The 16,166-nt window shown below is 66.2% G+C and overlaps 2 protein-coding genes across 10 annotated transcripts in view; one reads left to right on the top strand and one right to left on the bottom strand.

Annotated features, from left to right (window-relative positions):
- The window catches only part of TSC2 (tuberous sclerosis 2), a 30,729-nt gene extending 28,084 nt beyond the window's left edge, over positions 1–2,645 (top strand). For 7 of the 8 annotated variants that reach the window (XM_018039824.1, XM_018039826.1, XM_018039825.1 and 4 more), the window contains 8 exons: positions 124–199; positions 395–481; positions 1,173–1,359; positions 1,476–1,615; positions 1,730–1,808; positions 1,884–1,975; positions 2,064–2,162; positions 2,278–2,645. In XM_018039824.1, coding sequence (XP_017895313.1) covers positions 124–199; positions 395–481; positions 1,173–1,359; positions 1,476–1,615; positions 1,730–1,808; positions 1,884–1,975; positions 2,064–2,162; positions 2,278–2,448 — 931 coding nt within the window. In that variant the 3' untranslated portion in view covers positions 2,449–2,645. 8 annotated transcript variants of the gene reach the window in all.
- PKD1 (polycystin 1, transient receptor potential channel interacting) overlaps positions 2,655–16,166 on the bottom strand; it is a 38,952-nt gene continuing 25,440 nt past the window's right edge. The window contains exons 16-45 of one of the 2 annotated variants that reach the window (XM_018040103.1): positions 15,909–16,052; positions 15,549–15,828; positions 15,269–15,482; positions 15,013–15,184; positions 14,776–14,928; positions 14,025–14,169; positions 13,297–13,917; positions 12,908–13,064; positions 12,505–12,757; positions 12,229–12,424; positions 10,410–10,580; positions 10,182–10,325; positions 9,891–10,101; positions 9,680–9,806; positions 8,848–8,964; positions 8,716–8,765; positions 8,180–8,364; positions 8,015–8,108; positions 7,651–7,769; positions 7,377–7,579; positions 7,108–7,302; positions 6,646–6,785; positions 6,156–6,268; positions 5,781–5,928; positions 5,554–5,679; positions 5,230–5,404; positions 4,800–5,090; positions 4,594–4,728; positions 4,215–4,520; positions 2,655–4,121 (exon numbers count right to left, since the gene is read on the bottom strand). In XM_018040103.1, coding sequence (XP_017895592.1) covers positions 3,651–4,121; positions 4,215–4,520; positions 4,594–4,728; positions 4,800–5,090; positions 5,230–5,404; positions 5,554–5,679; positions 5,781–5,928; positions 6,156–6,268; positions 6,646–6,785; positions 7,108–7,302; positions 7,377–7,579; positions 7,651–7,769; positions 8,015–8,108; positions 8,180–8,364; positions 8,716–8,765; positions 8,848–8,964; positions 9,680–9,806; positions 9,891–10,101; positions 10,182–10,325; positions 10,410–10,580; positions 12,229–12,424; positions 12,505–12,757; positions 12,908–13,064; positions 13,297–13,917; positions 14,025–14,169; positions 14,776–14,928; positions 15,013–15,184; positions 15,269–15,482; positions 15,549–15,828; positions 15,909–16,052 — 5,856 coding nt within the window. In that variant the 3' untranslated portion in view covers positions 2,655–3,650. The remainder of the gene's footprint in view (positions 4,122–4,214; positions 4,521–4,593; positions 4,729–4,799; positions 5,091–5,229; positions 5,405–5,553; positions 5,680–5,780; positions 5,929–6,155; positions 6,269–6,645; positions 6,786–7,107; positions 7,303–7,376; positions 7,580–7,650; positions 7,770–8,014; positions 8,109–8,179; positions 8,365–8,715; positions 8,766–8,847; positions 8,965–9,679; positions 9,807–9,890; positions 10,102–10,181; positions 10,326–10,409; positions 10,581–12,228; positions 12,425–12,504; positions 12,758–12,907; positions 13,065–13,296; positions 13,918–14,024; positions 14,170–14,775; positions 14,929–15,012; positions 15,185–15,268; positions 15,483–15,548; positions 15,829–15,908; positions 16,053–16,166) is intronic. The other variant, XM_018040104.1, reaches the window with a different exon arrangement.

The following is a 16,166-nucleotide window of genomic DNA, read 5'->3' on the forward strand; positions in this document are numbered from 1 at the left end:
CGGCGGGGCCTGGGCAGGGCAGGCTGGCCACAAAGGCCAGGCTCCTTGGTGACCGCGCTCTGGCCCCTCGCCCTTGGGCTGTGGTTGCTGGCTGAGACCTCACCCGTCTTCTCCCTACCGCAGCTTCGTGTTCCTGCAGCTCTACCACTCGCCGTTCTTCGGTGACGAGTCCAACAAGCCAATCCTTTTGCCTAATGAGGTAGGCGGGTCCCCTCTCCCCTGCAGGGCCCCCTGGAGCCCGGCTGCAGGTGCGCAGTGGGGGCTGCAGCCCAGCTCCCAGAGGCCAGCGAGAGGAGAGGCTTCTCCTGGACAGGCACTGGGCTGCATCTGGCTGGGCGGGGCTGGAGGAGGGGACTTTTCTGCCCTGGGCTCAGACTGGGCTCTGTGGCTACAGTCTTTCGAACGGTCAGTGCAGCTCCTTGACCAGATCCCGTCATACGACACGCACAAGATCGCAGTCCTGTACGTGGGAGAAGGCCAGGTGAGGCTGCCGGGCTAGCAGGGGCAGCCTGGGTGCTGCGGGCGGGACTCTTGTCCTCCGCGGGGCGGGGTTCTCTAGGGGCTGCTAGCGTGTCAGGTGTGCATGGAGCTCTCTTCCCTGCAGGGCTCAGGAGTGAGGTTGACCAGCTGGGTGTGAGCACAGAGCACTCGGGGGCGGGTTGTCACTGACCCCAGGGAGGTGGCTCTGAACAGAAATGAGGAAATGAGGACTCGCAGAGTGCCGGGCAGGGGTGGTGAGGGGACAGGACGTGATGGGGGGCGCAGTGGCACCCCTCGAGGCGGGCAGTTCCCAGCACAGGGTTTGCATTGACTCGACCTGAGTCTCAGAAGCGCCCTGGCTGCCATGGGCCAAGGGCTGGCCTGGCGGGAGGCGTGGGGGATTGGGCAGCCAAGGACTCTGGGTTTTTCTGAGGACAGAGCCGGCCCAGGTCAGTGGCAGATTGGGAGCAGCGGGGCGGGGGTGGGGGGAGGTGACACCCCGGAGAGTGGGTGTGAATCTGCATTGCCTTTTGGTCAGGTGAACGGCAGAAGGGGGGCTGTGCCAAGGCGCACTAGTCAGCCTGCCCCTGGCCCCCAGCAGCATCAGGCCCTTGGGGTCCTGTGGGCCCAGGATAGGGGGTGGCTGGGGGCGGCCTGGGAACTGGTACTACCGTACCTTCATCTCCCCACAGAGCAACAGCGAGCTCGCCATCCTGTCCAATGAGCACGGCTCCTACAGGTACACAGAGTTCCTCACAGGGCTGGGCAAGCTCATCGAGCTCAAGGACTGCCAGCCGGACAAGGTGTACCTGGGCGGCCTGGACGTGTGCGGCGAGGACGGCCAGTTCACCTACTGCTGGCATGACGACATCATGCAAGGTGTGCCCTCCCTGTCCGCTGGCCCGCTCCTCGGGAACCCCCACCCGGCCCACCTGCTCAGCTCTGCCCTCCCCGCTCAGCTCTGCCCTCCCCGCTCAGCTCTGCCCTCCCCGCAGCGGTCTTCCACATCGCCACCCTGATGCCCACCAAGGACGTGGACAAGCACCGCTGTGACAAGAAGCGCCACCTGGGCAACGACTTCGTGTCCATTGTCTACAATGACTCTGGCGAGGATTTCAAGTTGGGCACCATCAAGGTGTGCTTGGGGGCCTCGGGGCAGCAGGTGCAGGTCTGGGCCCCAGGCTGAGTGTGGAGGGGGTCGCAGAAAGAGGCCCTCGGCACCACGGTGACCCTGCTCTCGTGTGAGCAGGGCCAGTTCAACTTTGTCCACGTGATTATCACACCCCTGGATTACGAGTGCAACCTGGTGTCTCTGCAGTGCAGGAAAGGTGAGGCAGGGCGGGGGCAGGGGTGTGGGGAGAGGCTCCAGGGCTGAGCCCCACATGAGCGCCGTGTCTCCCCAGACATGGAGGGCCTTGTGGACACCAGCATGGCCAAGATCGTGTCCGACCGAAACCTGCCCTTCGTGGCCCGCCAGATGGCCCTGCATGCAAACGTGAGCGGAGGTGGCCCCTAGGAGGTGGGGGTCAGGCCCGCAGGTGCCCCCATGCAGGGGGCTCACCATCCCACCCTCCCCACCCCAGATGGCCTCGCAGGTGCACCATAGCCGCTCCAACCCCACCGACATCTACCCCTCCAAGTGGATCGCCAGGCTCCGCCACATCAAGCGGCTGCGCCAGCGGGTAGGAGGCTGGGCCGCTGGGGGGGTGCTCCACAGAGATGGGGTGGCCAGCCTGGGGAGCATGCGCCACCCCCTCTGGACTTGCTGCTGAAGCCCACCGCCTCCCCTGCCCCCAGATCCGTGAGGAAGCCCACTACTCAAGCGCCAGCCTGCCCTTGATGCAGACACACCCTCCTGGTCATGCCAAGGCTCCGGCACAGGCCCCAGCCGAGTCCACGCCTGCCTATGAGACGGGCCAGCGGAAGCGCCTGGTCTCCTCTGTGGACGATTTCACTGAGTTCGTGTGAGGCTGTGCAGGGTGGGTACTCTGACCCGTGGGGCTTTTCTGACTCGGACACATCCTGGGCTCCTCCAGCTGTTTGAGCAGCTGTGCTGCCAGACCTTCCCCGCCCCCATAGCACTAGGTGATATTTATCTGTGCAAATAAAGTGCTGGCATGGCCCAGGCCTGTGCACTCAGACACAGACCCCAGAGTGGACACAGACACGGAACAGTCAGTCAGCTCATTTATTTGACTTCGTCTGTTGGGGGGGTGGGATCTAGGCTGTAGCTTCGGCCATGTCCAATAGAGTGGGGAGGGGGCCTGCCAGGCTGCTGCTGGGGCCTTGCCCTTGGGACAGCCTCACACGTATGTGATCACACTCACCTCCCCGAGCCCGGGAGCCAGCCCCCGGGCAGAGATCTTCCCCTTCCAGCTCTAGGGTCCCAGCCCTCACCCAGACCCGACACCAGCAGGCCTAGACAGGAGGCTAAGGCCACGGTGGTGGCGAGGCCGGCCTAGGGGGGTTTCCCCTCCAAAAGCCCTTTCTGCCCAGCACCTGCCAAGGCCAGACTTGGATCTGAGAAGCAGCTGCTGCTCCTCTCGTTGGGCAGGCAGGTGTCTGGGGAGGGAAGGACAGCACTGGTGGTCCCAGCTCCCCTTCAATGTAGGTGACAGTGGGCACAGGCTGCTTCAGCCACCAGATCCCTTGGCTGTATTGAAAGATAAAGCGACGTACAAAAATATATACATTTTAACCCCACATAAATTACAACAGACACACGGCGGCAGCTGGAGGCGAGTGCACTGAGTAGGGACGTAGGGGGTAATAACTTAGGGGAGGACGACAGGAGTGCGGGCCCCTCCCCAGAGCCTGGGGGCTTGGCAGGGGAGACATCAGCCAGGAGGGGGGCCGGGCACAGCCCGCTGTACCTGAGGACTCGGGAAATAAATAGCGTCTGAGGCCGGGCACTCGTCCAGCACTGCTGTGTCCTCCCACAGGAATGAGAGGGGACCCTGGGTCCGAGCTGGCCACATGGCCTCTGTAAAGTGCTGAAGCCCACAGAGAGCTTGCCTGCTCTCTGGGGACCTGCGTGCAGCTGTTCTGCCTGGCCCGCGACTGAGGGTGGCAGAAGGTGATAATACTGAGCGGTGTCTGCTCTGGCTCCAAGGGGCCAGAGGGGAGCCACAGGCGCGCCCTGGGGAGAGGGGAGCCCAAAGGCCCTGGCACTAAGAGCTGCTGGGGTGGATCTTGTTTTTGGCCCTAAGTGATGCTCTGCTGGGTCCTGTAGCCAGGCCGATGCCTCGACTAGCCCGGGCAAGGCGGCTGGGCAGGATGGGCCGCAGGCTTGGGGGAGGGCTGGGGGGCGGGGAGGCCGGGGGCACACTGCTCCTGCGGCCGTGCAGGCACTGCAGCCGCCGCTCCAGCTGGTAGACGTCCTCTGTGGCCTGGTTGAGCCGATCAAACTGGGTGAGTAGGGCCTCAAATACAGCATGGAGGCGGGAAGGCTCGGGCTCCAGCTCTCGAGGTCCCGGCCGGCCCAGGCCCAAGCTCAGCCCCTCCAGCTGGCTGGAGGAGGTGGAGGGACGGGAGGCGTCAGAGTCCCCGCTGGGTGGGGGAACATCTGGGGAAGCCTTGGAGCCCCGGGATGAGCGGGAGGGCAGCGGCTCCATCCCTTCGAAGCGGACTTTGTGGCGAAACTGGGGGCGGCACAGGGGCTCGGTCAGTCCGGCTGCGCCCTGGGCTCCGCTGGGCCCAGGGTGCGTCCCTCTCCCCCCCTGGGCCGTACCCACCTCCTTGACCTTGCTGAAGCCCATCCAGAGGCGCAGGCGGCGCAGGAACAGCTCCACCATCTCGTAGTCCTGCGGCTCCCAGGCGGGGCGGTACAGCTCCCCACGCAGAGTGTGGTACCGCCACCGCAGAAGGACAGACCCCAGCCTCAGGGCCCCCAACAGACGCAGAGCCCAGAGCCCCGTGCACAGCATGGGGGACAGGCGCCAGGACTCCGCAGGGCACAGGGCAGGAACCCCGGTCCCGGGGCACAGCACCAGGAGGGCCTGGGCAGCGCTCCGAAGCGAGTCCACACAGGAGGAAACCAACTGCGGGAGAGGGGGCACAAGTGAGGGGCAGGCCCGGGCTCAGCCACCCTCCCACGGCCCAGCCCGGACCTACCAGGACAGCAAGCTGCGCGTAGGCTGCGGCGAGCACCACCAGGCCTAAGGCTGCCCCCGCGAGCTCTGGCAGCGCCCGGCACAGCGTCTTGCCGAAAACCGACCACTGGCGCACAAAGCGCAGCTGCTGGGCGGCCTGCGGACAAAGGGCGTCAGCCGACTAACCCTGCCAAGCTGCCCCGACCCACCCACCGGCTCAGCCCTCACCTTGACCAAGAGCAGGAAGAGCAGCGAGGCGGCCAGGCCGCGAGCCGCGGCGCTCAGCTGCGCCACCTGTTCGAAGCTGGTGAAGCGGCGCGGGCGGCGGCGCAGGAAGCGGGTCCACTGGCGGTCGGCGGCGCCCAGCTGGGCCAAGCGCACCAGCGCCGCGGCAGCCGTCAGCGCCACCAGCAGCCACCGCGCCCAGGTTCCAGCCCTCGTGGCGCGCGCGCGCCCCTCCCTGCGCCAGGCGCGCACCTCGGCCGCCGAGAAGTACACGGCGAACAGGAGCAGGCTCACCTGGTGGGACGGGGCGGAGCCGAGGCGGGGTCAGGCCTGTGGAGGGCGGGGCCATGGCCCTGGGGCGGGCCCGGGAGGGCGGGGTCAGGTCCAAGGAAGGAGGCCGGGGCGGGACCACTGTCTCGGGGGCGGGGCCTACCGAGGTGAGCAGCGGCAGGGAGAGGCCGGCGCTGAGCCGCCGCAGCGCGAATGGGCGGACGCTAAGCGCCGCCACTGCGTGTCCTGCCGCCGGGAACTCCAGGCGCAGCGTGACGGCGGCGTGCAGCCCCACGGCCGGGCTGTAGCGCGTCAGCTCCACAAACACGGCACGGCTTCTGCGCGGAGGGCACGGGCAGGGGCCGGGAGTCGGAGGGGGCAGCGCTGGGAGAGGCCGGTGCTCTCCAAAGGGGTTCGGGCAGCGGGTGTCTTGCGGACGGGGCAGCGCGTGCGGGGAGCGGGCGGAGGGGCCGAGCGTGGGGCCCACCTGTTGTCGATCCAGTTGTGCAGCTGCAGGAACCCCAGCTGTGCGCGGCTCTCCTCCAGGCTGGGTCCCAGCTCCTGCACGTAGCCCCCGCTGTCGTACACCGCACAGGAGCCCCAGGACCACACGCTGCAAGGAGGGGCGGCGTCAGCACCAGTACCACGTCAAGCTCCTCCGAAGGGCTGTTCCTGCATCCCCCCCACACCCCCCCGGCTGCCCTCCGGGCTCACCCCAGCAGGTCTGGCGCTGAGTATGCCCAGATCTCGGAGCTGTTGAGAGCAGCGCTCCCCCAGCCAACACCATAGTCGCTGGTGCTGAAGCCGCCTGAGGCTGCTGAGCACGCGGGGTCCCTGGAGCCAGGCGGGTGCGGGCAGAGCGCTGAAAGCAGAGGGTCCAGGGCCCTGCCTGTTTACCAGCCTTCGGGCCAAGCTCGGCAGGGCCTCACTGAACCCACCCAGCACCCCAGAAAGTAGGTGTCACTGTCTGCACATCAGGAGACCCAGGCAGGCCGTCACCCAGCTGGGGGCGTTGGATCCAGACCCCGGCAAAGGGTTCCCTTTGGAAACAAGTTAGGCTAAGTGCCAGGACGCCCCTTGGTTACTCACCTTCCTGCAGCCGCACCTGCCGCAGCCGTGGGGGCCCCAGCTCCGGCCTCGACTGGTTCCCGTGGATGTAGGGGAGCAGAACATGGGACATCCATGGCCAGAACTCGTCAGACCTGCCCACCCCAGACCCAGAGTCGGTCACATGGCCGTCCCTCACGGCCCAGCCTCCCGGGGTGAGAGGCCCAGGGAACACTGCTACCAGTCCCGGCTGGGCCAGCAGGAGGTGGCCAGTGCTGCCCAGGGGAGGAGGTGCGGCCTGGGCTTCCTGACACTCAGGGCCGATGAAGCTGTGCTGGGCCTGTCCTGTGTCCTCTCCCCACGGCCAGCAGCACCCACTCCAGTTCTGATGACCAGAAATGGATCGAGACGCTTCCCAACACCCCTAAGGGGCTGCGCTGCACCAAGTGCAGGGCTGAGGTGGACCCTGGCCGGCATCAGCACCGCCCTGGCCCAGAGGACAGACCTGTGCCTGCACACAGGGCGTCCGTACCGGGTGATGGCCAGGAAGGCCTGGCTGTCCAGCTCCTGCTTGATGGCACTCTGCAGGCGGTAGGCATGGTTGTGGCAGGAGGTATCCCCGTAGTTGGCCAGCAGTGTCACCAGCAGGAAAAACATGTAAAGCAGGAGGCCCTGGGGAGCAGGGATGGCCCTGGGGTCAGCCAAACCCAGCCTGGTGCCCCATGGGTACAGCCTGTGACAGAGCGTGGCTTTCACACACTGGGCAGCAAAGTGCCCACAGCCAAGGAGGCTGGTGCTGAGAGCCAGGCCTGTGGGCACACAAGGTCTGCGAAGGCCAAGAAGCCACACCCAAGAGGCTGGGCAGGAAAAGGTCACAGGAGGGGCGGAGCCCACAGAGCCCTAGACCACCTGCGGAAGGGCCTTCTGTGCTCAGGATGAGGGTGCATTGAGGTTGGGAAGGGAGGCCAGGCACCAGCGCGGGGACGGAGCTCACCCGCAGCATCCCGTGCAGCCTCTTGACCTTCCGGGCTTCCTCCTTCGCCAGAAAGAGCGCGAAGCCGTGGGGCGGCCGCACGCGGGGCACACGCTCACTCACGGGTGTCACGGCTGGGCTCTCCACCAGGGTGTCATCCTCATCTGGGTGCAGCCGCTTGGCCACCAGGGAGAAGTACAGCGCCTCCAGCAGGACCTGGGCCAGGGCTGGCGTCAGAGGGGACCCTGGCAGCCAGAGGCTGGTGGGCTGGCCCCCCACACCCTTGTCACCTTGAGTGGCTCCCAGCAGAGGAACGAGGCCAGGAAGCTGGAGCCGCTTGAGAGGAGCCACATGACAGACACGCTGGGGGGGAAGCTGGCGCCGACCCACCCCGACACTCCCATGGCCCCAGCCACCAGGAGCAGGCTGAGCCCGTGGGCCAGGGGCGCACACCAGGCTGGCAGCAGCCGCTTCCGCAGACCCTCCACCAGCCCTGGGAAGGCAGACAGATGGTCAGCAGTGGCTCAGAGGAGCGGGAGGCTGTCCTGGGACTTGGGCACGCACCTGTCCTGGGGAGCCTGGCCGGTGAGGGCTGTTCCCAAGTCAGGCCTGGGCTGGGCAGGCCCGTGTCCCCCAGGCTCCGCAGCACCACGGGCTGGGTCTTCTCACCAGGGGCGCTGCACCTGAGGCAAGATGGGGGCACTTGCCCGTCAGCAGCACACTGCTCAGGGGCGCGGCCAGCCCCCTCTGGCCTCTGTGGAAAGAGGACGCCGCCCCAGGCCAGGCAGAGGATGCCGGGCCCGCTGGCTGCTCGGGGGTGCTCGCCTCGCAGTACTGGGACCCAATGCCCGTCCCTGCCACTGCTCCAGCAGCTGTTGCCCCACAGCGCCATACCTCCCTACCGCCACCCCTGGAACCCGGCACTCACAGGCCAGCGAGCAGGTCTGTTTCTCCCTGCGTATCCTGGGTGGGGGCCAGGCTGCCGGCCCCTTCAGCCAGGATCTGCCGGATCAGGTCCTCATCTGGAGGGGGCAAGACAGGTCACCCCAGAGCCCTCCTGGGGGGCCAGGCAGCACCTCCCCACCCTGCGCACCTGAAGCAGAGAAGTACTTGGCAGGCGAGGAGGGGCTGACCAGGGAGAGACTGTCCTCCTCTGGGCCTGGCGTGAGGCCTATCCGGCCCCGAGCCAGCTGCTGCAGGGCGCTGCCCATGACAGACGGGTCACTCAGCAAGTCTGGCCAGCTGAGGGCACCTTCGCTGGATGGCCAGCACACTAGGCTGCAGGTAACAGTCAGCAAGGGGTGCCGGGGCACGTGATTGCACACACACCCAACCCAAGTCACAGGCAGACGTGCAGGGCTCTAAGCAAACGCTCCCAGGACAGGCGTGTAACACACGGATGAGTGCATGTGACCCACATGACACACGGAAGAGGATACGCGACGCCCACGACACACGAATGGAGACACGTGATGCCCACGACACACGGATGAGGACAAGTGACCCACACAACACGTGGAGGAGGACACGCAACGCCCACGACACACAGACGAGGACGTGCAACGCGACCCTCGCAAGGCATAGCTGACCCACACAGGAAACAGCTCGTGCTTTCTTTAGAGACCCCACCTCTTAGAATCCTCCAGAAATAAGTCCTGTTTCATTTGTCCAGCAAAGGCCTGTTGAGGACACAGAGAGCCTGATCCCAGAGTGCCCAGGCGGCAACCCCCCCAACCCGGGCAGTCCCCGGGGAGCCCGCACCTCGGCACCGAGTCCCGGGAAGGCGAGCACGGAGCTGTCCAGCATGGACGAGTCCAGGCAGCTGTCCACGTCCAGCGCCTGTGGGCCTGCGGGGGTGGGGCTCGGGCCCCCTGCCACCTGCGGGAGAGGCAGGCAGTCAGCGGGACACAGCTCAGGGCCCCGCCTAGGGAGGCGTGCCCGCCCTGGCAAGCAGAGTCTGCGGCAGTGCTGTCTTGAGAACCTTCTAGAACCACACGTATGCTCTACACCTACAGACTCCATCATCTAGAACCACACGTGTACTCTACACCTACGGACTCCATCACAGGAGCCATTTGCCATGTGCTGCCACGGAGCGCCAGGAGTGACTCCTGTGACCGAGAAGCTGAAGTTGTATCTAACTTGAATCAGTGTAGCCGTGGATGGCCACACAGAGCTAAGGACAACCCTACCAGGCTGCTGGCCGAGGCGTGTGGCCTTTGCTGAGCACTGCGTGAGGTCTCTGGCTGGCTCTGGCCAGGTTTTACCGAGCCCGTCTGGGACTGGTGCTGGTCTTTCCATGACCGCTCAGGGGACTTGCCAGTGAGGCCACCTGGGCTGTTCTTGGAGCTTTTAAGTGACCTCCCACTGCCCCGCTGGCCCAGACTGCTCAGACTTTGTCCTTGGGTTGGTTTTTCTCAGAACCTGCGGCCCCGTCGTCCGGGGAACCCGTCCCTGCCTGCCCAGTGACCTGAGGCGCGGGCATCGGCAGCTCACGGGGCCCGTTCACGCCTGACTCTGATGTGCTCTGGGTGCTGACCCCTCCGGGTCCCCCTGAACAGCCTGGCCATGCTCAGGAGCCCCACGCACCCACCTTGCTCCGGGACATGCGGAAGAGGAACAGGATGGCCAGGAAGACCGGGTAGACGACCAGGCTAGACGCCAAGCCGACGGCGACGGTGTCCAGGCTCAGCGGGGCCAGGCTGGATGTGGGGCCCTGGCTGCGGGAGAGGACACATGGGCTGGCTTGCGGGGAGGCGATGGGGGGGGGGTTGAGGCGGGGGGGTGGGCCCCGCAGCACGCACCTGTGGGCGCTGTCCCCCACAGTCCCGTACCACACGGCATTAGCACCCAGGAAGAGGCCGAGGAGGAGGACGCAGCACGTGGCACGCTGTACGCGTGTGAAGCGGCTCCGAGGCGGCCGGTCCCACATGGAGAGCCAGATGTGCTTGTCGAAGAAGCCGCGCTGCAGCTCGGCCACCAGGAGGCGCTGGAACCGCTGCAGCGCTGCATCGCCTAGGGGGGACAGGCGGGCTTCAGGAGACCCCAGGCCAGGCATTGGTTTGTTTCGTGGCGGCCGCCAGGAGGGGTCTTACTTGCAGCCAGCACCTCCTTCTCCACCAGGCCCCCGTTGGCCTCTGTCTCCACCGACAGCCAGTCGTTGACCAGGAAGAAGGTGCTGCGGGCGCTCTGCAGGTCCCGGACAATGACGTGCTGCAGGAACCAGGCGGGGCTCAGCCCTGCGAGAGCGAGCGGGTGTTCAGGGGCGGCAGGCAGTCAGGGCCAGTGGGCGGTGGGTGGGTAGGGCAGGCAGCGGGCCCCACCTTTGTTGTCATGCCACACGCGGATCTTCCACAGGCGGCCCAGGCTGTGTGGGGTGGCAATCTGGAAGACATCCAGGCTGTTGCGCTGGAAGGCTCCATCCCCATCCAGGTGTCGGTGGCCGCTGCGGCCGTCTGCCCCATACAGCATGATGCCCACGTGAGCCGTGGTCCCTGGAGCAGGGGCAGACATGGGCGCAACTCTGGGTTTCTGTCCACGGACACTGACCCCGGGTGCATCTGCCTGTTGATCTCCCTTCCACAGGCATGGCCCTCGCCCCATGGCTCTGACACAGATGATCTCAGGCCCTCAAACTGTTCCACAGACGGCCCCGGTAGCAGCGGAGCATTAACTGTGAGCGGCCACATGGACCAGAAGCGCGGCTGCCAGCCTGCGGTCTGCTGCATAAGGGACCCGCGTCCTGGTGGTGACTGGCGGCACCGCCTCTTCCAGAGCCTGCTGCTGACCAGTTACCGCCCACCTGTCTCACACCAACCACCAAGTGGCCACTGGTGGCACCGCCCCTTCCAGAGCCTGCTGCTGACCAGCCCCCGCGCACCCGTCTCACTCCAACCAAGAAGCACACAGTGGTCTCGCCCCGTGTCGGCCACAATAAACCCACACGACGCTCTATGAATATCATAGAGAGGAACAGAAAAAAACGTCAAAAATGAACATTTCCCTGGACTTCCTTGGCAGTCCAGTGGTAAAAATCTGCCTTGCAATGAAGGGGACATAAGTTTGATCCCTGGTCCCAGAAGATTCCACTATGCGGTGGGACAACTCAGCCCGGGCGCCTCAGTGACGAAGCCTGGGCTCTAGAGCCCGTGAGCCGCAGTATTGAGTCAGCGCCGGGAGCCCGTGCTCCACAGCCAGAGAGGAGCGCCCACGCCTCTAGAGAAAGCCCACATAGCAACCGAGACCTGGGGCAGCTTCAGGATAAACACACAAAACCTTAAGAAAACAAACACTTTCCTAATAAGAGAGGGGACCTGGTGATAAAGACAAAAGCACAACAAATAGATAAAAACCGGTACCGAAAAAGTGCACTTTGAATCAAAGGCAAACACGCAACTGAAGACCCAGCCAACTGTGCGGCTCCTGCTGCCGCCCCAGGCCCTAAAAACGCCACCAGTGGCAATGAGTGGCCGACATGAGCGAGGACACTGGTTGCAACAAAAAGGATGAAGACACCGCAGAGCAACCAATACGGCAAATGCTTCTTCACGTGAGACGAGCTCTCAGAGGTGCTTCACAGCAGGAGCAAGGACGACATGGACAGTAAAATGACCTCTGGCCAAAACACAAGGACGCCCCTAAGGCAGCGCTCACTGACGGGAACACCGCTCAGACTACTTGCTCAGTTTCCCACAAAGAAACAAGATTCCTGATCTCAGCGTCCAACACGCAGTACTGACCCCACGCCAACCTGCTTCTCTGATGGCTGTAACTGATGGTCAGAGAGCTAGCAACGTTGTGAAAACAATTTTTTCACCCAGACCACCTGCTACCGTTTAGTAATCACCTCCCATACCGATAGATGTGCTTCCCTGGGGGCTCAAACGGTAAAGAATCTGCCTGCAATGTAGGAGACCCAGGTCTATCCCTGGGTCGGGAAGATCCCCAGGAGAAGGGAATGGCAACCCACTCCAGTATTCTTGCCTGGAGAATCCCATGGCAGGCTACAGACCGTGGGGCCACTTAGTGACTAAACCACCACACAGTTGATGGTTCGGCTGGTCCTGCCCACCTGTGCGTGCCAGTGGGACTGCATGCCCACAGGCCACTGCATGTGGACCTGCCCTGCTGGAAGCCCCTCACCTGAGCCCCGGCCCCAGCCAGTCTTGACCAGGATCTCGTACTTGAAGCGGCCCCCCTTCCCGCAGAACGGGATGGCGCGGACCCGGCGGATGTCCAGCTGGTCCAGCTTCCGCAGGATCACGGCCATGACTGCGTAGGTCAGCAGGCACACGGCGCAGGTCAGCAGGACGACGTGGTTGACGCCGGAGGCCGACTCCTATGGAGACAGGCCCATCAGCCCCGAGGCCGCGCACCATGGCGCCGGGCTCCCCTCCGTCTGGGTGCGGCGCCACTCACAGGGAAGGTGAACTCGACGCGGCTGGCGGGCACGAAGAGGCTGGCGCCGAAGGCGGTGAGGTGGCGGGTGAGGCAGACGGCCTCGCGGGGCGAGGTCTCCTCCAGTGGCGCCAGCCCCTCCGTGCGCCACGCCATGTGCTCCTCGCTGAAGTACTGGCAGAGCGACGTGTACAGACCCACGGACACCGCCAGCGCCGACCAGCGGAAGTGGCTGCTCAGGTTCAGGTGGTAGCTCGCGCCCGAGTCTCGGGACCTGGAGGGGGCGTGTCACAGCCAGGCCCCGCCCCACCCACCCGGCCCCGCCCCACCCACCCGGCCCCGCCCCACCCACCCGGCCCCGCCCCACCCACCCGGCCCCTCCCACCGCGGGGAGCCCGCCCTCTGAGGCCCGGTGCGCGCGCACCCCGGGGCGAGGAAGAAGGTGTAGGGCCGGTGGTCGCCGCCTGCCAGGGCCTCCAGGCTGATCCTCTTGCTGGCTGAGCAGTTGTGCTCGTTGGGCCAGGGCTCCGAGTGCAGGTAGGCGGCCAGGAAGGGCTCGGGCTCGTCCGGCAAGTACTGTTCTGTGGGCGGGCGGCACGGGCAGGCTCAGACCCCTGCCCAGGCAGCCCACACGCCCTGGGAGCCCACCCATGGCCCTCCGGCCGGGCCCCTAGAACCTCATGAAGCAGCACATAGACCGCAAGTTGGGGGTGCCCGTGAGAAACGCCGGTTTAGCTGGCCACCCTGCAGCCCCACACGGGCTGGGCCGAGAGAGGAGGAGGCCGCCCACCAAGGGCCCTGCCAGCCACGCACCATCCAGCACCGTGAAGGTGAGCTGCAGGTGCAGCCCCGCCTCGGGGTTGCTGTTCTCAGGAGTGACCACGACGCTGACCGAGGCCTGGGGCTGGATGACGGCGGAACCGGCAGAGACGTGCTGGCCCTGGGCGGCCTGGTCTGAGTTGTTGGGCACCTTCACAGTGATGGCGCGCTCTGAGGCAAGCTGCCTGATGGGGATCTGGGCGCCGGCCTGCGTCTGAAAGGCCATGGAGGCCACCTTGGTGGAGACAGTGTAGTTGCTGATGTAGCCGAAGGGGAAGGGGTTGGAGTCCACGAGCAGGATGAGCTGCACCACATCGCTGAGGTTGGGCAGGGCCGCGCTAAAGGCCTTGGGGATGGAAAAGTGGCAGCCAGGGCCTGGGGCATCACCCTGGCACAGCAGGCTCCGCGGGTCCGAGCGCTTGCCCTGCGCCAGGATCTCCTCACCCGCCAGCGTCAGGGGCTCCTCGTTGAGCACGCGGGAGCGCGTGAGAATGCCCACGAGGGCGGACGAGAGCTGGTAGGCCCTGGACGCCACCAGCAGTGAGGGCGGCTCCGCCCCCAGCTCCGAGGGCTGTGGGCCCTGCACGTCCGAGCTGGCCACGTGGATGAGGTCACCTGTGGGCGGGAGAGGAGGTGGGGGGAGGCAAGTGAGGGGAGGCAAGTCGGGGGAAGCAAGTGAGGGGAGGGGTGTGGGGGGTCCGAGGGTGGCAGGGGCGGTGCACCTGTGATGTTGAGGATGTTGTCTGCGATGGAGGTGGGCGTCCCCGCGCCCGTGGCAGTCTCCGCCTGCAGGATGCGCATCATGTCCTCCAGCCTGTGCAGCGTCTTCTTCAGGCACGAGCGGCACACGAGCTCCCGGCTGGGCACCTGCAGGGCGCCCGCACAGCGTCCAGCCGGCTGGCCAGGCCAGGTGGGGCTCACCCCGCTCACCCTGCCCGTAGCGCAGCCGCTGCAGGGGCCTCCCCGCCTCCTCTGGCCGATTCGAAGCACCCTTCCCGCTGCATTCTGCAGAATCCACGCTGAACACACCTCCGCCCCCAGTCTCTCTCCTGGGACCCCCTCAGTGACCCTTCCTCACATGTAGGCCAAGTTCAAGGTAACGTGGCCCCACTAGCCATCCCGGCCCCTCACACGGCTGAGCCAGCTACAGAGCAGATGGTGGTCATGGCCAACGCAGAGACCCTGCACTGCCCTCCTGAGGCCTCAGCAGCAGCCACTGGCCTCCCCTGGCACCATGCCCCCATCAGAATGGAGCCCAGCCCAGCCTGGCCGCCGACTCCTGGACAATGGGGAGGGGACCACAGGCCCAGGGGGGCACAGAACAGCATCTCCACTCCGCACCCCACCCCGGTGCTCCTTGTCCCCAGAGCCCCGGGGGCCGCCCTGGGGGGCATGCAGCCCTGCAGGCTTGGCTGAGGAGGGAGCTCTCGGGGTGGGGGGGGCCGGGCTGCCGTGGGGCTGGGTCCACCCTACCGTGCACTGGGCCAGCGCGGCTGCCACCTGCTGGATGTCGTCCACTGTGTTGACCCGCAGGGACACCAATGTCTCCGTGATGTTCTTGCGTATCTGGGCGCGCAGCTCCTGCCTGGGGTCCGGCTCCGCCAGTACGGGCAGGGCCTGCTCGTACTGTGGGCACAGGGCTGTCAGCGGGCAGCGCTGGCCGGACACCAGCAAAGGGGGCTTCCCGGGACCTGTGGGGATCGTGCCCACCTCATTGAGCACAGCGATGAGCGCCAGCGAGTACTCCATGACATGCTGGGGGTCAGCCTGCCGCAGCAGCCCCGGCAGTGTGCTCCCCGCCAGGCTATGCAGCCAGTCCGTGAGGTCTGGGGGGCCGTCGGCAGGGTGCCCAGGGGGGTCTGGCAGGGTGATGGTCAGAGACCTAGGGGCAGAGGTGGGGTGTGAACAGGGCTGGGCCCTCTCCTGCCCCTTGGCTGGCTCGCTGGCTCTGTGGGCACGGGCTCACCTGTTGAGGGCGACCACGGCGGCCCCCAGCTGGTCCTGCACCAGCACAGCCAGGCCCACCATGAAGTGGGGCGCAAAGCCGGGCGGCAGCACGGCCCCGTAGGAGGCAAGGCTGCCCTTGTAGACGCAGAACTCCTCGCAGTGGCCCTGGCGGCAGCGCCGCAGCTGCAGGGCATACACCAGCGGCGCACCTGCGTCCTCCGCATCCTGCCAGCCTGTGGGCCCAGGGCGTCAGCGGGTTCCCCACCCAGCCCACCCGCCCCGCGGCCAGCCGTACTCACCCACACACTCAAAGTGCAGCTTGGTGGTGAGTGCCCGCACGTCCTCCAACGGGAAGAGGCGGCAGGAGCCACCCCGCGGCGGGCGGTTGGGCGCCAGGCGGATGGAGGCGCAGCCCTGCTCCTGGCCCGAGCGGCCCAGCACCGTCAGCGTGAAGGTGTAGCCCTCGCCGTCGCGCAGCACGCCCCGCCGCACCACCAGCCGCATGCCCGCACCACCCGTGGACGTGGTTGTTGCGTCCAGCACCAGCGTCTCGTTGCTGAAGCTGCGCGCAGCCCACAGCTGAGGGGGAACGGAGGCCACGGTGCTCAGGGGAGGGTCTCCCCAGGACCACCCAGCGCTCCCAGCCCGTTCCCACTCACCCCGTGCTCTGGGCCCCCGTCGCAGTTGTCACAGCGGCCCTCCAGGTACACGTAGGAGCTGCGGCTCACTGCGTACACCGCCTGTGCCTTGCAGGACACGCATTCCAGGGACACAATGGGCACCCGGCCGCTGCGGACCAGCACCTGGAAGCCGGTGGGGTGAGGGGGCCTGCCAGCCGCATGGGCTCTGCTTGCGACGCCAGACCCTCCCATCTGCCTGGGCGGAGGGCAGCAGCAGACCCTGTCATGCTCCAGCCC

This window comes from Capra hircus, chromosome 25 (assembly GCF_001704415.2).
Source record: "Capra hircus breed San Clemente chromosome 25, ASM170441v1, whole genome shotgun sequence".
In the NCBI taxonomy this organism is placed as follows: Eukaryota; Metazoa; Chordata; class Mammalia; order Artiodactyla; family Bovidae; genus Capra; species Capra hircus.